Raw genomic sequence first — 22,894 nt, forward strand, 5'->3', positions numbered from 1 at the left:
GGACCCCCACTTCTCAGGGTGGAATTCTCATGGATCCTCAAGTCGTCTTGACCCTTCCTCCACACACAATTCCTAACTAATGCAGATTCCTGATTTTTCCTTCCTCTGCAGATTAGAAGAGCAAACTAGAAGTGGGATAGATCAGCTGTGAGTGGTCACTACAAATGATAAAAGTGACAGCTGACAATATAATACCGCTGGAGAAGACGTGCAAACTAAAAGACTGACAAGACTGGACCACTACCCAGTTCAGTAATGGAAGTCCAGAAGCAGAAACCCCTGTCACCAAGAAGTGTGTAAAATGTGATCTTATCTTTTGCTTAAAGAGGCAAGGTGGAATATGATACCTTTTAGAAAGATTTCCATCAAAGTAGTTTTAAAAATGTCCAGCTCTTGTTTCATACCAAATTCACAGGTAAAGGCTATCTTGGTGCCTGAAAAGGATGCTACAGGAATGCAATATCATTGCATATGTGCATCCAGGGGTATGTACGGGCAAAAGAGAATATATATAGGGGTCCTACAGTAATATGCCTGCAGTGGGGATGTTTTATAGGCAAGATGCACTTCTAGTAAGGATCTGGGTTGGAGTCAAACTAGGCCTAATTCACTTTAAATTAAATAGCATTTATTCATTCAACCATTCAAATGTATTTTTTAAACTGAGCACCTAGTATGTGCCAAGCACCATTCTAGGCGCTAAGAATGGAGTTCCTTGACCACAGCCTTCAAGGTGTAATACCAGGCATATCCATGCATGACAGGTATACCCTTTTTGTACCTCAAGTCCTTGACAAGGGCTTCGTGTCCCACCGCACTCCCTTCAGAGTGGTAAACTGCCTTAGAATGGAGGCTTCTGAGACTGAGCACTCCACGGTCAGTCTGGGAGCCCCCATCCACAGGGCTGGTCTCTGCCGTGACCTCAGCCAGACGCGGATGGGCACCTGCTTTCCCATCTGGTCAAGAGATCCTCCTTTTTCCTCGAGAGAAGATCTCTCTCAGCCCTGAGCACACACTTCCTCCCTGAGCGAGCAGGACAGAGGGGCGTCTCCCCGGGAGCCTCGCCACCTACACGTCGTGAGGAGGGGGAAGGGAGAGCAAGGAAGAGAGAGAGGGAAGATACCGACTGTCCCAGACGCAGATAGGCAGCCCAGCCCGTCTCCTCCCCCTCCCCCTCCCCCTCCCCCGAGAGTGCTGGCTTCCGCAGCAGCGGTGCCCTGTAGCTCGGCGACTGAGCAGAGGCAGCGCGCCGCCGAGCCGAGTGGGTGGTGCAGGGCAGGGGTGGTATATCCAGTCTGACGGAAGGCGAGCCGAGCCAGTGCCAGGAGAGGACGAGCCAGGGTGCAAGCGCCGGGAGCAGCTGGCGGGAGCCCTCACGCGGACCACTTACTCTATGGCCATTGGGAGCCGCTGAGCGCGAGAAGAGTACCGTCCCGCCCGCCGCGCCGCACCTCCCCGCGCCTCTCTGCTCTTCCAGGCCCCGCGTCCGCGCGTGCTTCCCGCCACCATGAACCACTCGCCGCTCAAGACCGCCTTGGCGTACGAATGCTTCCAGGACCAGGACAACTCGACGCTGGCTTTGCCGTCGGACCAAAAGATGAAGACAGGCACGTCGGGCCGGCAGCGCGTGCAGGAGCAGGTGATGATGACTGTCAAGCGACAGAAATCCAAGGCTTCCCAGTCGTCCACCCTGAGCCACTCCAACCGAGGTAAAGGATTGGCGCCCGCGTGGTCCGTGCGCCCCCGCCCCGGGCGGGAGCCGAGGTGCGCCGGGGAAGGGAGGGGGACGCCCGCGCCAGACCGGGTCTGAGCGGAGTCTGAGCTCCCCGCCGGTTCCCACGAGGCTCCCGCCCGGGACCCGCTCGCCCGCTCCGGGAGCTCGGCGGTGCGCGGGTGAGCGCGGAAAGTGGCTCGCTGCCCCGAGGCTGAGGGTCTCCCGCCGGTATGTTCTTCGGACCCGCAGCTCGGGAGCGCGGACCTGGATGTCCTTTTCTTTCCGAGAGCTGCTAGGGGGAGGGGAGGAGACCAGCCCCGCAACCCAGCGGTCGCCGAGGGTGTTACGCCCTCCTCCGTCCCCTTCCCGGGCTTTGCGTTCCACCGCGCCTTCAGTCGGGCAGGGTCCCAATCCTGTGGGACCGCGCGGCGTGGCGAGGAGTGGTCGATGAGCCCAGGTGCGGGCCCGGGAGAGGCGTTGCGGAAGGCGGAGGCGGCGGGAGCTGGGCCTAGCCACCTGAGCTCCCAGGCACATCAGCGGGAGCCTCCCGCGGAAGGAGAGAAGTCTGGTTCTAGGGTCGCTCAGGAGCGAGCAAGCCCCTTGACCACAGGAACAGGGATAGAGAATCCCTTCCTTCCCGTCGCTAACGCAGGAAACCTCCTTTCCCACTGGATTCTCCTTCCACCACACAGCTTGAGTAGTAACAATCATCTTAGGGGAAAGAAAGGGAATAAGACAAGCATGGGATAAGGCAGAGTAAGTCAGGGTTGGGGATTCCATCAGATTCAGGAAGGACCCTACCTGAGCCCTCACCGGCGCTTTTCCAATCAGGGTGCTTGGCCTGAGTTTTCTTCCCTTGGACTGCAGACTGTGTGGATGCCAAAATCCCCAGACTGGGGGTGACTGGGAGAAATAGAACCCCCAAACTAGAAGAAGTAAGAACTTCACAGAGACATTGTGGAGAACTTTTAGCACATATACTTTAATACAAAGAATTCCCAGTAAGAATTACATAAAAACTAGTATGTAATTTTTACTTATTTATAGTTTTATAATTATTACTATTGTATTTTTGATTTTGATAAATTTAGTAAAATGTTAATGAAGACTCTGCAGATTGCAAAGTAGGACAGGTCAACCAAGATTTGTTTTGTCGAGCAAGTCCCTTATGAGAGAGTTAGTGATAGCAAGGGTAGTAAGGAGGAAAGAGACAGGTCCTTGTTTATTTTGCAGATCAAGGGGCACTGGTCAAGCCAACCTCCTCTCTTCCCTGAACAATACTTACCTGTTCCCTTTCCGCTCCCACCTCCTCCTTGGCCTGAGCTCCAGGCTCACAGCTCTGGAAAAATCTCAAACTGGCCCCAGGTGCCTCAAGCACGCCTCCTTCTTCCCACCTGTTGGGGTGCTGGCTGAGCCTCTATTGTCACGAGTGCTCTCTTTCTGGCCTGTGTTTGTGGGTAACGTCTCCTTTGTTCTCTCTCTGCTTCAACACCCTAAGTTCTGGCATGGGGCTCCAGCCAGATGAGGGTTGACCCCAATGGCTAAGGGATACCTTTCCAGAAATGGGGCTCTCCAAGGAAAGACCACGTAGGCACATTCCCCTCTACCCTCAGCTTCAGGGGAGATTCCCAGCCCTGCCCTAGCTGGGCAAGGCAGTTCGGCCACTTGGAGCTGGTGTTTCTGGTTTATCTGGCTTTGTTTTCATCAGATTTCCCATCTTCTCCATCAGAGGTGCCCAGCGTTCCCTGCTTGGCTCTGTGGCTGCCTTTATCCACTCTGCTCCTTCTTCTCTTGGGCCTCCTATGGCTCCTGGGAAGGAAAAGTTAAACAGAGAAGGACCATACCCCAGGCCACTCCCCTCCTTCCCCTGGACAGGCTCCGATTCTCCTTTAGTCTCCAAGAGCAAAGAGTTGTTTCCTCTGGAGTCTTTGACCCATTTGGGCCCCCTGGATCCCATCTGGGGCCCCCTAGTTAAAACTCTGCCCTAAAGAAGACCATTCACATCCCACACATTTTCTGCTAGTGTCTGCCTCTCCTGTGCCCCGTGTAGGGCAGTTGGGAATAGACCACTATGGCCCTGGCAAGAGGACCATCTTTTCCTCAGTGCCCTCTCTACTAGGGTTCTTTTCTGTTTTATCAGGGAGGGGGAATTGAGTCCAGGGCTGGAAGAAGGAGCCCCATGAAAGGAGCCTGGCACCAAATGCCTGACTTCATCCATGTCCTCCTTGAAATGCAAAACACGAGACAGTCACCTCGCCCTGATCAAGCAGTCCTGGGGCAGGGGGCTCTTCTCTGTGGCCTGTAGGTATGATCTTCTCCTGAACTGGCCCCTAGGTATTGCTCCCCCATCTTCTGAGAGTCCCTGTGCACATGAGGTATCTGAGAGGTAGTTTTCTTCCCCGCTGAAGCAAGAGGAAAATTAGGGAGACATGGCTTCTCAGCAAAATATCTTTGGGGGGAAAAATTGACTTCACTGAGTGTGCAAAATTCCCTCCAGGAGTTGATAATGAGCCTCCCTGTGTTGGGTAAAGGGCTGGTGCCTTGCTTATCCAGCCTTAAAGGAAATACCTTTCTATATTCAGGATCTTTATCACTTCAGGTGAAACTTATTTCTAAAGTTTAATACAAATCTCCTTTGAGTCAACCCCCCATAACCCCTGCTACCACTGTGAACACACATCACATGGAAAGTTTGCTTAAATAAGCTTCCTTTATCATATTCCTCATTCCGGGGAAATCCAGACATTACCAGTGCCATTTGCCTAGTTTGTTGGCAACTCTCTTTGTAGACATCTGTGAAGTTCTTAGAAGTACCATTTTCCATCTAAAATTGCTATGCTTGTATTTCTCTCTAGACAGAGATAGGTGTAGGGGGTCAACGTTGGGCCAGGGGAGGTGCCTGGGTCCCCTCATGTCATGCCTGCATCCTTTCCGTCCTCCACACTACTCCGACCACTCCTGTGGGACAGGCTGGTGCTAGCTCTGCAATGCACGCGGGAAAAGCATCCTGCCTTAGAAGCTCCATCCCTCTTTTGGCTTTTTTGTATTTGTGTCTGGCTGTCTCTCAGCACGAACCTCTGCCTGAGCACGGCATCTGTCGTTATCCTCTCTTGAATGTTGTCCTTTCCTGACTACAGTGAGCAAACATCCGTTCTTGGTTTGTTTTCTCTGGACCAAAGCTATGATGGGAGATGGTAAAGCTTTAGCTTTGTTCCAGCAGTGAAACATGCTAATTAAACTTTAAATGAACCAGTTCCTATTTCTTTGCAATGTATCTTGGCTTGAAGTTGGGATATTAGCCAAAATTTCCATCAGCCTGTTACAACAAATGCAAAAATTCCAGGGTGTTTCACAGCAAGTGCTGTTTCCTTATATCCTACTCCTGTGCTAAACTCATTGGCAGATATTTTTTAAACTACCAATTCCTCTCCTCACATGCCAAATTAATTATAAATACCAATAAGCCAGTTTTTCTCGGCTTGAAGAACTCTAGGAGGTACTTCTGTGATGGGTGCGGCCACTTAGAAGGTGTGTGATGTTTGAACAAAATTAAATGGAAAAACATTAGACATCCTGGAATGAAGTTCTTCACACGTACCTCACACACATGTGTGCATGCACACTTGTGCCTACACACCTGAACACACATATGCACACATACACGCATTGCCTGGCAGCCTGTGCTGTGGCAGGAGCTCAGCTCGGTCAGGAGACTTGAGTTCTAGGCTGGGTTTTCCACTGGCAGGCTTGCGATCTTGGGCAAGTCACTGCCTTTCTCTGGATCTTTGCAACTCTAAGAGGTTGGATTAGATCATCTCTAAAGTGCTTTGCAACATTAAAACAGTCTTTGAAAGTGGATTATACAGTTCCCTGCTTCTACGGACCATTCACCCAAACTGTACAGCACATCCCAGAAAAAGGCTTCTCCCTGCTAAGGCCTTTTATTCTGTAGATTCTCTCTTGAGAACATCCTAATATTTTATATATATATCCGGTTGTCCATTCTTCTCAAATTCGGCTACACATTGGAATCAAGAATGCTACCGCCCGGGTTCCACCCCAGAGATTCCGATGTAGTGAGTATGGGGGATACCTGAGCGTCTGGAGTTTTAAGAGCTCCTCAGGCAATTCTGCTGTGCAGTCATGCTTGAGAACCACTGGTCTAGACCCCATCCTTCACGCGCTCGTGGACCCAGCCTGGGGATCACAGCGTGCTTTGGCTGTGCATGCAGCTCTCACTCATGCACACACCTGGACATCCAGTGTAGTAGTCGATGGCAAGTGTTTTGTCTTTACTCTGGACCCCCAGCCTGGTGCTTGCGTCCTGTTCCAGCCCCTGCCCACGCTACCCCGCTGCCCTACCCTCCCGGGCTGGTCCTGACCCCACAGGGTGCCCTGCCTAGTCCTTAGGTCTTGTAGTGGCCATGAACGTGTTATCGGAAAGAGAAGCAGGATTCTGGCAGGGCTGGGCTTGAGCATGTCCCTGCGGAGCCTGCCAGAGTCACGTGTGCTAGTGAGGAAGACGAGAGGATGCAGGCCGTAGCAGCCCAAGCTGTTTCAACATATCTGTTCCGTACATGTTCCTGGGAAAAGGGTGAGGTCGGGCTGGACGCCTCGCCCTCCTCTGGTTTGTGGAGGCTCCAGAATAAGGGGAGCAGGTCCACAGTGCACCCAGGAGGCTGGGGAAGAAAGGGACGGGAGGAGCATCTGGCTGTTCTCCCCAGTGTGAACCGTCTCACAGACACAGCTGCTGCCCACTCTTGGGGCAGGAAAATCCCAGGAGATTGTCTCAGAAGGCTCTTCCTTGCCGGTTGTTCTAGGTATCCTCTGAATATAGGCCTAACCGTCCTGGGCACCATGGGTACAAGAAATTTCAGAGGGTAGATCAGAAGGCATTTTCAGGGCTGAAAGACAGGCTTCCTTTCTCATGTTTTTTGTGCTGAGGGGGTGGGTTGGCTTTATTTAAGTGTAGAAAAAGCTAGAAGAGAGATTGGCTTTATGCATAACAGATTCAACAAAATATAAACCTCTAGAACAGCTTGCCCCATGACAAGTCCCCTAGACTAGCAAGAAAGTGGAATTTGTGAGGGGTACGGGTAAGGGATGTTTTGATTGACATTTGTCCCTCAGGGCAGCCTGTTGGCCAGTCAGGCTGCTGTCCTGGGAGCTTTCTGAAGGTAGACGCTGGTCCTGGAGGCAGGGTGGGGATTCAGTGGAAGCAGAATATCCTCTGCTTTCTGGGAGAAGTTGACACATAGAATTACAGAAGCCGTACTCCAAGCACAGAGTGAGAAGAGCAGTTGGATAGAGTGCTGACGTAGGTGGTTATGCTGGAGGGTTTGGAGTGCTCAGAGTTGGGTGGGGCCATTTCTAGGAGAAGCGGGTTTTGTGTAAGGTTTGGAACGCAGGGAGAGGGCTTGGCTGAGAAGAAGAGAAAGAATGTTTCAGGTGTGGTGGGTGGGACCCATTTGAAAGCTTGGAGGTGGAAGAGGCTGAGTCATTTGGCAAAGGTTTGTCTGTCCTCATTTGCAAGAGAATCCATGCACCTTAACAAAAGAGCTGCCTCCATTTTCAAAGCTTTCATAGGCGAGAAAGCTTGGGTTGCCCCTATGACACAAGAGAGAATCAGCCAGTTGTTGTCTAAGATACCAAAGGGAAGCAGCATCCACGGATGCTGATCATCTGAGGGGTAGATTTTTTGAGACACTTTCCCTCTAGGTATGGTTTTACACCCTAAAACACTGACGTAAAATGAGAAAACCTATGTGAGCAGCGTAGCTTGTATTGCTTGTATATTAGGAAAAGCAATATAAACGCTGAGACATTTGCCCTTTGACTTTATGGTTGGGGTTTTGGGGGTGAGAAGATGCCTTCTGGGGATGATGCACAAGTTGGGCTGACATCCACCTTCTCTGAGAAGCTGCCATCTTTGTGCCTGTGGTGTATGTGCAGATCTGGAGAGAACAGTGTGAAGGCAGGTGCTTAGCTGGGAGCATAGAGATGGTTTGGGGGAATGGGGGTGGGCTGGAGTGAGTTGGCTGCTGGGATCCTTTCCCCTCACCACTCCTGGGTCCAAGAATCCTCCTCAAGGTGGTGGCCTTGGGTTTTCTGGAGCTGCCCTCGGCTCTAGTCTGTTCCCTCATTTAGCCCACCCACCAGGGAGCTCTTTGGGAGGGAAGAGGGTCTGGCTGTGCAGAATTCAAGGAACTTGGTCCCATTCTGCAATTAAATGGGGAAGTTCAGCCTCTAGGCATCAGACACCTGAGGACCTTCACTACAAGAGTCAGCCAGGGGAGAAGAGCTGGTCAATAGGAAGTGCCAGCTTGGTCCCATTGGGCCCAGTTCAGCCTGAGCAGTGCCCTGTACCCAAGATCCAGAAGAAAGGAGAGCCGGGATTCCCAAAGTACATGATGGCGGAGATTGGCACAGGTGTGAGATGGAGAAATGACTGCACATTACTATGCCCCTGTGCCTAGAAGAAAATCCACCAGGGGTGATGGGAACTGGTGGAGTTCATCAGGGAAGACTCCCTAAAAGAAATGAGTTCTACAGAAGTCGTATAACCAGGTGAGGCAATGAAAGCCTTCTGAGTTTCCACCATTACACTCATTGAGAAGCCTTATTTTCTTGCAATTGAACTTGACCTTCAGAGGGTGTTGCTTACCAGCCAGACACCACTGAGGGAAATTGCTTCTGTTGTAAGAAAAGGGCTCTCACAGACAGAGTTCAGTTCCCACCTGCCCCCACTGTCAGGTGTGACCACAGATGTCTAATGTCTCTGGACCCCTCACCTCCCTCGCCACCTCATTCCAAAATGCAGTGTATCTTCTGCCAGAGAAGCAATGCTGGCCTGGGGGATGGCAGCCTCACTCTTACAGGGCTGCCAAGCAAAGCAGGTGAAGGTGGGCATGGGGTCTGATCCCCAATCACAGATGGATCTTAGGGGCTGCCTTTAGGAGTTGCTTGGCAGGGCCTAAAGCCTCACACTATACATCCCACACCTTTCATCTCTAGAGTCACACAGGGACATGGAGACTGGCTCTTAGAGTTGTAGGACATTTCAAAGGTCATCTTGTCTACCCCCTGCCTCCAGGGTAAGGGAATCCACCACCAGTCAACCAGAGGAGAGTGTGTGAGAGGAAGGCGGGCAGGTGCAGGGCCTGGAGGGAGAAGAGATGCTTATTCTGGATGACCTTATGGAAGAACCACAACACTGCTGATGGATTCCCTCTCAGGAAAGGGCAGAAGCCAGGGAAGGTTCCCTCCACCCAGCCTCTTGGGGATGCCTCTCCTAGCAGGAGGCCTCCCTGGGAACTCTGTAGAACTCTTTGTCTGTCATCACCCCAGATTTTCCATCTGGAAGAAGCTGACTGACCCCAGGCTGTCCTTTGGTGAAGAATAACCACTCCTGGGGTGAAAGACAAGCAAACTCTGGCCTGCAAAGTACTGGAAGGGAAGATTGAAGTGGACAGGATGTCAAGGAGGTGGATAAGATCTAGCCACCGGCAGTCTAGGGTCCTGGTCAGACGTGTGCCCAGCTGCAGCCCCCCTTCCCCAGGAGAGCTAGTAGTACTGAGTGTCGGTGCCCGGGAGGTTGCTTCCACAGTTCTTTTGATTAAGGCAGCTTCTGGGGAAAGGGAGAGAAATGAGTTGCCTGCACTCATTGGGGAGCTTGAGTGGGTGAGAGTATCAGGGGGCCACGTGGCAGAGTTCCAGGGTATTGCTTGCAGGAGGAGTTCCTTCAGGAGTCAGGTATGTGCCTGGGCTTAACGAGTGGGGCTGCTGAGGCATTCAGGGATAGGGAAAGCCTCTATGATGACCCCAAGCTGTGGTGTAGCCTTTGATGTCTGCCCTTCTTCCTTGTATACCAAACTCTATCTCTAGAGAAGAGAAGTGGGGCCACTCTGAATGCCATCAGGCATGTGTCACTATAATCACGCAATGATGGAACGCTGGAGCTGTATGGGGCCTCCAGGATGTATACAGACCAACCCCCTCCTTTTATAGAAGTTGAGGCCCAGAGAATGAGTTAATGACTTGCCCAAGAGCCAGAACCAAGACCAACTTCAACATCCCTAGGCTCCCAGGGCAAGTTCTCTGTGCCATAGCCCTAATGCCCAGTTGGTCTTCTAGGATGTGGGGAGGAAAGGGTGGAGACTGGGGTTACACCTTCCCCTGTGAACTGTGGGGTGGGAATATCTGTCAAGAGGTGGCACCAGGCAGGGCACCTGCCTCATTTCAAAGTTGCCAATCTGCTAGTCACTCTACTCCCTTCTGCCTTGGACTCAGCTCAGATATTCCAGTCTCTAGAAAACGCCTGGGAATATAAGTGGATGTGGCAGATGGGGGTGGGGTGTAGGTATGTAATTTGGCCAGGTGAGATCACCACCAAACTGCTTGCTCCCTAGTCAGTTTCTGATGCTGGAGTTTTGCCATCATTTTAGAGAAAAGGAGTGCCCTCCCACCCCTTTCTGGAGGCTCCCATTGGATTCCACTTACTTTTATTCCCAGAGCCCATCATTTAACAAGAGGGCTTGATGCAGGGCAATCCTTGCTCTGGATATCCAGGCCATAAGACATGGCTTAGTCCTGGTAGAGGTTACAGTGTAGCTGAGGAAATGGGATAAAGGCGGGATGTGACTTGGAGTACACACAGCAGGTGAGTATTTGCTTAGAGGGATGAGAGACTGCCTTGAGCAGAGTTGGTCAGAAAAGGCATCCTGGAGCAGGTGAGGTCTTGAGCTTAGCTTGAAAAGATGGATGAGATTAGATGGTTAGATCTAAGGAGGAAAGTCACCCTCAGCAAGGGGAATAGGATGAACAAAGTGATGGAGGTGTAACAGTCACGTTTTGAGGACAGTGAGCAGACCAGTGTGCATGGGGCTGGGGATGTCCTTTAGGGTCATATCCCATCCAGTGAAGGTTAGAGGAAGGGGGTGACCCCATCAGGAACCCAAAATCTAGTTCTGCTTTCTGTGATTCAAAGCCACTTTGCCACTAATAACCCTAATGACACTCTGTCCTCTGATAGAGCCTGTCATTTGTGGGTCTCCAAGCACTCTGAAAACATTAATTAATCCTCCCTGGGGCCCTTTGAGGTTGATTGCTTCTCCCCCTTCACCAGCTGGAGCATCTAGGAGAATGAAGGAAGGTCACCTGGTCACTGGTGGGGGCCGGGCTGAGCCTGGAAGTGAGAGTCTGCCCGACTCAAATCTAACTAGCTGTTGCTGCACTGTGGCCTTGACCTTTGGGACTCTGCACCTGGAATGTTGGGATCCTACCTGCCTTCCCCTATTGGGAAACTTATCCTTGTGGAACAGCGAATCATGCTTCCCTGGGCTGGAACGGCGGTGCTCCAAGGCCCTCCAGGCCAACTCCTCGCCTGTAGGTGTCAATGGGACTGCCCTAAGCAGCTGGGGAGCCAATGGTTCCTCTGGAAGGGGCAACTCTAGAGCTGTCCCTGCAGCAGTGTGTGCTGGTTGTCCCCTTGGCTCTGGCTGTGGAGGATGTGGAGCTCAGGTGGAAGAGGCCAGCTGATGATTTCTTCTCTATGAGGGGTCAGAGGGCGGGGGAAGAGCATGATCTTCACTTTCCTAATCCCCTTCCTTTGCCCTCAAGGTTCCATGTATGACGGCTTGGCTGACAACTACAACTATGGGACTGCCAGCCGGAGCAGCTACTACTCCAAGTTCCAGACAGGGAATGGCTCATGGGGATATCCGGTAAGAAATGGCTTCCCTTCCAAACTACCTGGGGTGTGTGTGGAGATGGTCTAGGGTTTATGGTGGAGCAAAGCTGCACTGGTTGCTAGGTAGAGTGATGCCAGTTAGGAAGGGGCTGTTTAGGTCTGTGTGGTGAGGCTTACGATCTCTAACCAAGTGTGTCCCATTGGCCGTTATTTCATAGGTGGCTTTTAATGCACCCTCCTCTTTGGGCTGACTGAGTGGATATTTCTGAATATCTAAAATGAGAACATTGTAGAGAAAGCATTGAAAAAAAGAGAGCTTATTTTAAAAAAAAGGGAGGGGGTCTTTTATCAATATGGCTGATTTAATCATGGATTTGAGAGAAGTTTGAATTCTTGAGGTCCATCTATGGACCAATTTGGATGTTTCTAGGAAAATCCTCAAGGGGCCCTCTCTCTTCAGTTGTGCTGATGGACAAGTAGAAGGGTCTAAGTTTCTCTATGGTCAAGAGAACATGCCCACTGCAGTGATTCTGAATAAGAGGCTACATGCCATAGTGGAGCTTTCTTGAGTTTGTAAGTCAGATAAACCTAAGTTTAAGTTCTAGCTCTCCCACTCACTGAGCATGTCACCTTGGCCAAATTACATCAACTTCTGAGTTTGTTTCTTCACGTATAAAATGGATAAAACAAAGTCTACCTTGTGGGATTATTGTCAGGATCAAATGAAATAAGGTGCATGAAAAAGCCTGATTCATAATCGTTCTTAAAACAGTTATTTTAATTAACATGAGTAAGGATTATTCTAGATCCCTTCGTCCTGGCTCTACAACTGATTTTCTCTGTGATCTCCATCTCCTATCCGTCCATTTATTAAGCAAATACTTAGTGAGCGTTGATTGTGCCAAGCACTATGCTGAAGGCTCTGCCAGTACAGGAGTTTTCTTCCACTGTAAAATCAGGGGTTTGGGGTGAGATTTCTCCCAGTCTCCAAATTAAATGATTTTTACTCCCTTTTGCTAATTTCAGCATCTGCCTATATCATTCTCAGAACATTCTTTTGTGAGACCCTTGAGCGGTGGTGCAGATGGAAATAAGCGTTGTTTTCCCTTGGGATGCTGGGGATACTGTCTTCTTGGGGCTCCTGAAAGCAGCATTTGCTTTGAGCCCATGTTGCTCACAGGCATCACCCCTTTGGGGTCCTGAGTGAGTGTGAGTGTGGGTGGTCTACAAGTCAGGGGTCCTTGTGTCATTGGCTGGATTCCTTCCTTCCCAAATCCTCACTGGGGTTAATTTTGGAGGATGTTTCTTTCTTCTTTGTTACAGGTTGGGGGTGAAAGGGAAGAATGAACTAGTTTGCTGCAAATTCCCTCCTTTTCCCTTCCCTGATCCTTGATATCAGTCAATACCCTTAGTGTCACATCAATACAGTTAACCAAGCCCAAGGAGCTAGTATATCAGGCGCAGATGTGAATAAAGGGCTTTGACACATAAGGTGATGAGCAAACAGACTATGAGAAAACTGGCTTAGGAATGCAGGGTAAAGGCAGGCAGGCCAGCAGATCAGCAGTCAGAGTACATCATCTCACTGCCAATACAGATGTTACCTGTCTGTATAGACATTGTCTTACCAAATCAGAGAGTAGAAGATTTAGGTTCTTGTTCACTCACTGGCAGAACTTTTCCAGGCATCGCTTTTCTCATCTGTAAAATAGAAATGGAGAGTCCTGCTGTGTCTTCTTCATTCACAAGTTGAAATCGTGTTTCATTACCTGTCAAGTGTTATCAGATTGGCAGTGCGTGGTTATTACAGGTGGAAGTTTGAAACTAAGAGCCATAAAGAAGCTCTTTGGGGGGAGATGTTTCTAAAAAGAAATCCTCCTGGGGTGCAGGTTGAACGTTTTGCTTCCGGTTAATTAACTCAATCCTTAGCCATCTCACTAACTTTTAATGCTCCCCAAACTTTCCCCTCGCCCTCCTCATGTTCATTTTCTGACAATCAGTGAAAACCCCTTTCCTTTCCTCCACCCTGAAGCCCAGCCTTCCTTGCTGCTTCTTCCCTGGCAGTCCTTCAGACGTGACTCATGCCGGGGCCGCTGCTGAGACACGTCCCGTCTCCTCTCAGTCCAGGGGAGGCTGTGGGAACAGTGAGGAGCTGAGCACACACCAGTATTTGGCAGGGGCAGGGGACTCGTCGGGAGGAAATGGAATCATTGATTTTGGAGCCAGACGTATAATCAGCCAAGGACTGGGCAAAAATAAACCGAGTCCAGGCTTTGGGACAAGGAGAGCTGGAGAGAAGATAACAGAGATGTGTGGCAGCAAGAGAGACCTTATGCCTGGGGTATTTTCCCACGGATGGAACAAGAGGCACAGAATGACTTTATTTCCTCCCCTTTTGGTTAAACCAACATGGTGGCGAGGGCCGGGAGTGTAGGGAGGAGGGCGTGGCTCTTCCTAGGTCAACATGTTCGCAGGTGCTTCTTGAAGCTGGTGGAGGACCATTTTCTACAGATGTTTTACGTTCACTCCATCAGCCATCTTGTGCTAAGCAGCCACGGGCACGGTGGTTAGCTTGGCACCCTGCAGCAGTGCAGGTGGACAGGCTCTGGCTTTGCCCTCTGTGAACTTCTAGCTGAGTTGGAAAAGCTCAGAGGTCAAGTGACAGAAGGCAGGTAGGAGTTGCTATACTGGGTGTTACAACAGTGCTGCCATTGCTCGAAATGTTTCCAGAACCATCAGAATTTTTCAATAGAAAAGTCTTCAGTGTTATTTTTGGAGTCATTTAAGAAAATCAGTCTCATTTCCTTATTGTCATGACCTGTTTTTGACCAAAATATGTTATTTCCCACTTTGAGCACCTTGTTCCTCAGAGTTGGTTCCACTTCCGGTTCTCAAATCTACCCTCAAAATACAAACACTTGTCACCACTGAGAATGTATTTTATTTAAATTTGTGAAAGGTCTCCAGGCAAACGCAAAAGAAAAGTTGCAGAAATGTTTAAAAAGCCATGGTGTCACCTAATAGTTTTAATTCATATTCTACAGCAAGAGCAATGATTGTTTTAATTCTTTAAAAATATATATATCATCCTGCTATTTATGATCTACGATTGCAATGATGATTTATGTCACAAATTAGGAAATTTGAATACAGAGAGTTAGTCTTGTAATAAAATATAATTTACAGCGAAGTTGGTCTGGCATACCAAAAACATCAAAGGGCTTAAGAAAAAGAAAAGATTGGCCCCAAAGTCTTTGGCTTCTCTTCTCTCTACGGGACACTCTTACCCCTGCCAGGTGACAGCGACGGCACTCTAGAGCCCTGGGGCCTCAAAGAGGGAGAAGAGCAGAGAGAAAGATGGGGCAAAGGACACGCAGCCTTTAGCCAGGTTGCCTAATTTCACAGCTGAGCAGATGCGGACTGTCCCTGTTCACAGAGCCAGCCTGGTGGGATGTCAGAGCCCCAGCAGGACAATTTGTAGCTGAAGAAACTCAGGTCCAAAGAGGATACCTGACTCACTGAAGGGCACACACCTGGCCAGTGGTACAGCGTTTGCCCTCACTTCCTAACTCCTAACCTAGTGGAGTTTTGTTTTAATATATCCAGATATTTACTTATTTGGTGGTTCTTTTACATTTTTCTACTATCTCAATATTTTAACACTACAGCCGGGTTCCGGTGACTTGCAAGGGACTCAGGAGCTTGGATCCCTTCATTTCCTCTTGGTTTGTGCACTCCAAACCAGCCGACTCCCTCTTTGGGGAGTCAGCCTGGCTCAAAGAGGCAGGAGCTCGGCAGTGCTTTTCCTTCCAAGACCCACCCACCTTCACTCAGGTGCACTCCTGAGGGTCAGGGCATGGCTCTCAGATGCATACGGTAAGATGCAGTATTGGGGAAGTATTCATTGTTTATTGGAAATTCACATTTAAATGGGTGGTCTGTACTTTCATTTGTCAAGTCTGGTAACCCTAGATCAGGGTATCTTCCCATTCAGTCCCTGAAGTAAAATCAGGACCCTCTGAAGTGCTCCTCTCCTAGGTTAAGGACCCCAGCTCAGTGACTCCAGCCTGCAGCCCTCTCCGGTGAGACAGTGGAGGCCTTTGGCCCCTCTCAGAGGTGCTTATAACGGGGGTCCCAGATCCTGGTCCGCTGAGGACCAAGGTGAGGGGAATAGAGCACCGGGGTCATCAGAAGGCACAGCCCTTCTATTCTGAAGCCGAACATAGGATTTTTATCACATGTGTGTATCCCAGACAAAGCTGAAGCAAGCACATTTTGATTTCCAGGGAATGTTTCTAAATTAAAATGAAAATACCCCTTTTTCGTATGCCAGACCAACTTCGCTGTAAATTTTATTTTATTACAAGACTAACTCTCTGTATTCAAATTTCCTAATTTGTGATATAAATGATCATTGCAATCATAGATCATAAATAGTATGATGATACATATATTTTTAAAGAATTAAAAGGATCATTGCTCTTGCTGTAGAATATGAATTAAAACTATAAGGTAATGCCACGGCCATTATGGAAAGGCCTGTCCTATTTTCAAATCCAGAAGCACATTCTGAGTGAATGGAACGATCTTCAGTTATGGGTTTGACTAGATCCTCCTCCCAGCATCTGATCTGCCGAGGCGAGAAGCCGCACGGACGTCACAGGCCAGGAGGCCTAGGACAGAGGGCCTGCCATGCTGACCACCCATTAAACCGAGCCTGACGCTCCTGGGGAGAGAGGCCCCAAGGAGATAACCAGGGAGAATTATTTGTCCTATTCATTGACCCCATTTCTCTACTTTAACCCAGGATTGCCTGCAGATCTTTCTCCCAGCTCCTTCTCAGTTGCATTTGGCTAACTAGTATTCTGTTTGGTAATCCCATCATGACAGGGGCTTGTGTGTAACTTGCGAGGGAGCCTTACCCTCAGATCTGACCCTGCCCTCCCCAGCCTTGAGGCAACCTGGAGAAGCCTCTTTCACATTTGAGAGGACTGAGGCTGCATCAAGCTTCAGTCATGGACAGGAGGGCCGTGCGCGCTGCTCTCTGCTGGGTGGCTCACCCTCAGTCACTAAAGCAGGCTGACTAAGCATTCACAGGGACAGACTCCTGGTTCAGGGGCTATAGGGGGATGCCAGAGAGAAATATGGCAGGATCTTTTCCCTTGAAGCAGCAGAAAGAGAAAGTCTTACCAATCTGCAGTTAATAGAGGCATTTCCCAGAGTGTGGTGGAATAACCACAGAAACTTTCCAAATCCCACTCTGCCCCTTAACTAGCTGTGTGACCCCAAGCAAATTCTTGGCCTTGCTCGGCCTTGACATGCCCATCTCTGAGGTGGATAAAAGTTCCTTTCTTAAAGGACAGTGGGAGGGTTAAGAATATGGCCTATCTGCTCAGCAGTGGGAGGTCTGGATTCCAGTCTCAACTGGAATGCAGCAAGATGAGAGACCTGGGGTGGCCTTCACTTCTCTTAGAACTTGGCTTTCTTAGATCCTAGCAAAGGATGCATTCAGAGCCAACTTTCCAGGTATCTTTGTGGCTTGAGAGCTGACTGCAAGTGGTGGCAGTTCCCTATAGCCGAAGCCTGTGTGGTGGTGTCCCCCGGCCAGTGAGGAGCTAGAGGCAGGGTCAGCCCCTCCAGCTGAGACCTGGGCTTCGGGCCTGCAGAAGGATAATGGCTTCTGTACTTCCTCTCTGCTTTCATCTGAGCATCTGCCGGCTCCAGGAAAACAGCAGTTAATTAACCCTTGCAATAGGATGGAAAGATGGTAGGATCTTACTTTAGCTTTACAGAGGGGGAACTGAGGCACAGCCAGTAGGTCTGCCTAACAACTACCCTGACTTAAAACCCAAACCCAGACCCCCTCCCCATGCCCCCATTTCTCAGCTCTGAATGCCACCTTCCAGATGCACGACCTGGCTTCCTTTGGCATGGCCTTGATGGGCTTCTGTCCTTTCTTTAAAAGTCCAGGTGAGGGAAAGACAGAAAATGGACACAGGCTCCTCTCCCCAGCAGGGCGCCAATCCTGCCCCGAGAGGGAGAAATTGATTGATGTGTTTGCCAACTCAGTGTCCCCGCTGCCAGCTCGTGACTCACCCCCACCTAGCCCTGGGAGGTAGGAGGGTCCCACAAGGGCCCCAGGCTCTCATCCAACAAGAAGAGACAAGGATCCTACTTGTTGAGGGACAGAATGTGCCTCCAGAAAACCATGGAGGCGCCTGAACCAGAGCCAACTGGGCCGGCCCCGGGACACCCCTCCCTGTGGAGCTGCAACCCAACACACACAGGCCTTTTCAGACAAATGGCTGCTGACATCTCAATGGAAGAGAAGAAGACCATAGCAAGCGTTTATGTTCTGGGGTGTTCCTTGGGGACGAACCATCAAAATGGCTCAGCTTTCTATGTGAGAAGTTTCTGTCACCCCGGATGGGGTGGGGTGACCACACAGAGAGTTTCCTTTCTGAGCTAATTTTCCCAGCTTGGCTGACTTCAGCCTCTCAGAGCTCCCTGAGGCCCCTCCTCCTGCCTGAGGATTGGGTCAGGGTCAGAGACAGCACAGGGAAAGAGAAGGGGCACCGGCCTGAGGGCGGGGCTTCTCCATCACTACTCCCCAAGTATGGGACCCCTTCCCCACTGGGTCTCGGGCTTGTCATCAGTAAGGCGGATGTTGCTCAGTCGGTCTCCTCACAGCTGTGGCACCCCATTCTCGAGGAGAGAAGTCAGAGAGTGCCCCCCACACCAGCACCTTGGGCATGCAAAGGGAGAAGAACGTGGTGTCCTCCAAAGATGCACTGAGAGGGAGAGGGAGGAGCCAAGCTTTGAACTGGGTTCGAAAGGAGAGGAGGCCACCCCTTAGCAGGGGGGTGGATAGAGCAGCAGATGAGAAATGTTTCCAGACCTGGGGCTGTGGTCTGAGCGTAGCCCCCGGGCCTCTCTCTCAGACTGTTCACAAACAATAGATCTCACCCAAAGGTGGCTGCAGGTTGCAGGTTCCAGAGGTCATGTCAGCCTCCCCAGCCTTCTGCACCCGACTCCCAAGGGGCGCAGAACCCACGCTGCCCTTCGAGCTGGGCAGCCTCCTGCCCCAGTGCCGAGCACGCGGATCTAGGAGCAGGCAGCATCTCACATCTCTGTCCTGGCCAGGTGAACCTCTGGGAAGCCCAGGGCAATCTGCACAGAATGTTCATGGAGAGATGTCACTACCACAGGACTCAGTGGAGGCTGCGTAGCTTATGGGAAGCCTCAGGCTTGGCCAGCCTGGGATTGGGTCAGCAGCTGGCCCTCCTCAGAGGGTCCATAGCAAGGAATTCTCCTGTCCTCAGGAGAGACAGTAGAAGCTGGTTTGGGGCCTTCCTTTAGCTTAATTAATCAGCAAGTTTTCATTAGTCACTTTCATTCTGTTTGGCTCTGCGTCTATGGCTAGGCTGAGAAAGCTGGTGCCTGGATGGGCCTGGGTTCCCAGTTCCTCCCATCCCACTGTGATGTCATGAGGCGGATAATTCTCTGGCTATAGAGAATGGAATTTGACTTCTCCCAAGAAGAGAGCTTCCATATCAGTTGGCCTTTGCCCCTCAGCCTTCCCCCTCACACATGTATCCGAAGTGGAGCCTCTGAAGGTTTGGAGAGAAGATTTGAAGAATCAAGAATAATTGCTAATCCTTTCTTTCATTCCAGAAGAAAATGAGTGGCGTTTTGTTTTGAGTTTTTTTTTTTTTGACAAGAATTAACCTATTCAAACAACAAATATGTTAGCTGTTAACAACAGCTCACATGAAACAGCAAAAGAGAGGATATAATTAAATGCCAACTTTTGCCACACAAGCTAATTTAAACCTCTCCAGGCCTCAGTTTCCTCATCCATAAATGAAGGGTGGGACCAGATGATCTCAGAGCTTTCTTCACCTGCTCCAGTCCTACCCCTAAAGTCCTGGAGGCTTGGAGACAGGGCCTTGGGGTTCTGGATTAGTAGGCAGGTAGCAGCTTGCTAGGCTGCTTTAGCCCCACCACACTCATCTTCAATCAGCTCTCAATTGGGAACAATTCAAATCTTCACAACCTCAGTAACTGATTAATCCCTTGTATTAGCCTAGAGGAGAAAGGAGCTTGGACCAACATCTGATGCTTCCAAAACCAGGCAGCAGGGCGGCACGGACCATCAAAACAGAGCCTTTCTCGGTAGATCTTCTGCTGTCCTTTTCTGCTGTGAGAGTTTTCCTTGTGTCGCTGGGCTAGGCTAGACAGAACGCAGCAGCATTTCCCAAGTGGGTGGAAGAGCCGTCTCCACCCTTTGCCAGGGTGAGGCTGGGCATTCCCCCAGGGCCCCGACATGTCTCTGCAGAGACCTTCCTGCCCCAGGAGAGCAAACTCAGCTGAAAAACAAAATCAAATCAGGCGGGAGGTGGGGTGGGGGGTGTGGGAGAGGAGACGCAGGTAGGGAGAGCAGCAGCTGTGGGGTTCTAGACCGGGAGCCCCTCCCTACCCCTCCTGCCCCCACACTGCGCACAGGGTGTGGCCTGTGGGATGTGTTCTGGAGTCATTTGTGATTGTCAGTAAGGGCTGAATCCTAGGCTGTCAAGAGCCAGAGGAAGCCTTAGAGGACGGTCTGCAGCTGGAGAAACCAAGGCTCAGGGAGGTGAAGTGACTTGCTCAAGGCCGCACAGCTGGTCAGAGGGAGAACCAAGACCAGCCCTTCTATCTCCTGACTCCTTGCCCTTGTGTCTCAGTACACTAACACGGCACTGGCCTTGGCCTCTGTGGGCAATCAAGTTCCCCAAAACTGTCATTTGCATTCTACTGCCACAGCTTTTGTGAAATCATCATACCAATTATTATCTACTTAGTTTTCAGGAAATGACTTTTCAATTTCAATGCGTTTACTTTGAAAGAAAACTGTACGTCACTGACCGAAATGGAAAAAGAAAATTTATCTTGCCATAAATGAAGGTGAACCATGTTCTTAATAAGCATAATAATAAACAGAATGAAAGCAAAAAAAAAAAAAAAAAGATTTCTTTCCAGCTAGGCACTTTAACCCAACAGACAACTCTGAGCCTGTAATCTTTTTTTTTTTCCATTCTGACCAGAAAGGCAGGTTGTCAAGTGTTAAAGAAACATGCTCTACCATACAAGACTTTCTCAACCTTCTCCTCATGGTAATCAAAATGGAAAAGGGAAGTGCTTTCTATGTGCCTCAGTGTTAGTTATTGCTGAGTTCCTGAATCCCCTAAAATTTGCTCACAACCACCGTGGAGCATGTCCCACCCTTTGAGAGATTTTGGAGCCTGGGATAAGGAGGAGCTAATCCATTCAAGATAATCTTCCAAGGCTGGCCCAGATGGTCAGAGAAGAGAGCCAAGGGTCTGGCTAACGCATCACCATTGTCTGTGGTCCTTCCCCAGGGAGAAAAGCAACAGAGTGGAGCCTCCACCACCTCCTGGCTGTGACCAGCCATACACTTGGTTGAACAATTTTTCTAAATGAAGCATTTACAGATGAGGCTTCTCACTGAGAGTCTACAGTTCTATCCATTACTTAAGTGTCTGCTCAGTGCCAAACACTGTGGGATTGCCCTTTGGGACCAACCTAGAGAGGGTCTTCAGGAAATTCCCAAGCTTCTTCCACATCTAACTGCAGCTCTGATCAGCTCTCAGGAGCCCCTGCCATGCTGGGCAATTGGGGAGCACTCAGAGAGGAAGCCTAGAGAGAGTTGGAGAGCTCAGGGCCAGCCAGTGACCCACCCCTCCCTTTTCTTCTCTTTGGACCATACTGGAGGTTGGAGCAGGGTCACCCGACATATATGCCTAAAAAACTCAGCAAGACTTGATTAATTCCGGAGGACTCCAGAGCTCAGCCTCGGTTACAAACTAAGCATACTCCCTGCTATCTTAGCCCCACCTACGAGTGCTTAGCAATGCACTTGGAGTGAGGTATGGTTGGAGGGGTACAAAAACAGTCACTTTCTGCACCTTCTCCTTCATGGTCTTAGCCAGGATGGACCAGTTGCCATGACAGCAAGGTCTTTTTGCCCTCAGATATCCCTTGGAACAGTCTTCCAGCAGGGTCTTTGGGCAGTAGAGTAGTAGCACACAGTCGAGCATCTATGCTCTTTTTAAATGTCTCCAAGGAGGGGTTTGCTGAGCAATTGGCCCTTGAGGGACAGGCACCTCCTATGTGTGGAATCCCTGGGAGGGGCTCATCTAGGAGTCAAAGCCAGCAACTGGCCAGAGATGCTGGTAGAATTCCTGGAGCAGCCCAAAGCCCCTGCGGAGCAGCAGAGGCTCTTTGCCATTTGGACTCTGTCCGTGTTACCAACTCTGGTGACAGAACGTCTAGAGGACAAACACTGGGCCAGGGTTAGAGGCCTGAGTCCTAGTTCAGGATCTGCCACATCTTAACTGTATGGCCTTGGTCAAGCCTCAAGTTCTTTGAGCTTGCTCACAGAGATTGAGGATGCTGCCCTCTCCCTAAAACTCATAGGTGGGGTGGGGGGACAAGGGATTCAGTGAGGCTCCAACAAGATGATGAACGGGGAAGCTTTTTTGCAAAGTGCAAAACCCATATGCTGCTATGGTCTTCTTTGGTTATGCTCAAGGAACTTCTAAAGACCTTCCCTTCCTGGGCCCACCCCTGGTGAAGTGCTGTGTGTCCCACCTAAGCAAGAGGGGAGTGTGTATGGTAGTGCATGTGTGTGTGTGTGGACAGACACACACACATGCACACTCATCTTCCACAGGGAAGATCTATTACCCAAGCATTGGAGAGCCAAAAAAAATACTATTCTTCCCTTCGTGTGAAATTCTTGATTATCTAATCAGCAGGAGTGGTTTCCTTCAACTGTTGGTGTCTCCAAGGAGCTCTCTTTGGGGCCAAGTAAGCCTAGCCCCTCTGAAGTTTTCCATTTCAGTCTTTGGCCCTCCTCTTCTTAGGACTAGGGAGCACCTCTTGGTGCAGTTGCATGGGGGTCACGCAGGAGCCGGGGGCCTCCTCCTCAGATGTCCCCAGCAAAGGGTGAGGGCACCTGGCACCGTGGAATCTTATTGACCACTCAACATATTCTTCTGGGAGCTGAGATTCCAAGAGTCACTTCACACCAGGCACCTTGTAAGCCCCCTTGCCCTTCCCTCCCCAGGAAGCGCACTTGAAGTCATCACGAGGCAGAGGGGCCAGACTTTGAGTTTGAAAACCAAGCTGTGACCACAGAGCATAGTGCCCCTAGGGAACAGAATGACCACGCCTTAGACTCGTTTGAGTCCATGAAAGAGAAATGGGCTGAGATTTGGGGTTCCTTAGCTACTCAGGCCCATGAGATATGCATGTGAAGTGGCAAACACCTACCAGAGGTTTCCTTTTTGGAAGGAAACAAATGTCTGCGAATTCAACCTCAGACCCTTGTTCCCCCAACTCATTCTGTGGGCATCAGGAGCTGAGAAAACCTTATTCTCAGGTGTGGAGGGGGAGAGGTTAAAGATTTTCAGAAAATCTGCTTTCTCCCC

General features: G+C 50.2%; 1 protein-coding gene and 1 long non-coding RNA gene across 2 annotated transcripts in view; one reads left to right on the forward strand and one right to left on the reverse strand.

Moving 5' to 3' along the window:
- The first annotated feature begins 1,230 nt into the window (after positions 1-1,230).
- PKP1 (plakophilin 1) overlaps positions 1,231-22,894 on the forward strand; it is a 46,655-nt gene continuing 24,991 nt past the window's right edge. The window contains exons 1-2 of the mRNA XM_077157375.1: positions 1,231-1,709; positions 11,333-11,436. Coding sequence (XP_077013490.1) covers positions 1,508-1,709; positions 11,333-11,436 — 306 coding nt within the window. The 5' untranslated portion in view covers positions 1,231-1,507. The remainder of the gene's footprint in view (positions 1,710-11,332; positions 11,437-22,894) is intronic.
- LOC143680840 (uncharacterized) lies at positions 12,142-18,893 on the reverse strand. Its single transcript, XR_013174204.1, has 3 exons — positions 18,369-18,893; positions 13,031-13,103; positions 12,142-12,349 (listed from the first exon to the last, which is right to left on the reverse strand). It is a non-coding gene; the product is annotated as an uncharacterized LOC143680840 (long non-coding RNA).

Source organism: Tamandua tetradactyla, chromosome 4 (genome assembly GCF_023851605.1).
Source record: "Tamandua tetradactyla isolate mTamTet1 chromosome 4, mTamTet1.pri, whole genome shotgun sequence".
NCBI classification, from domain to species: Eukaryota; Metazoa; Chordata; class Mammalia; order Pilosa; family Myrmecophagidae; genus Tamandua; species Tamandua tetradactyla.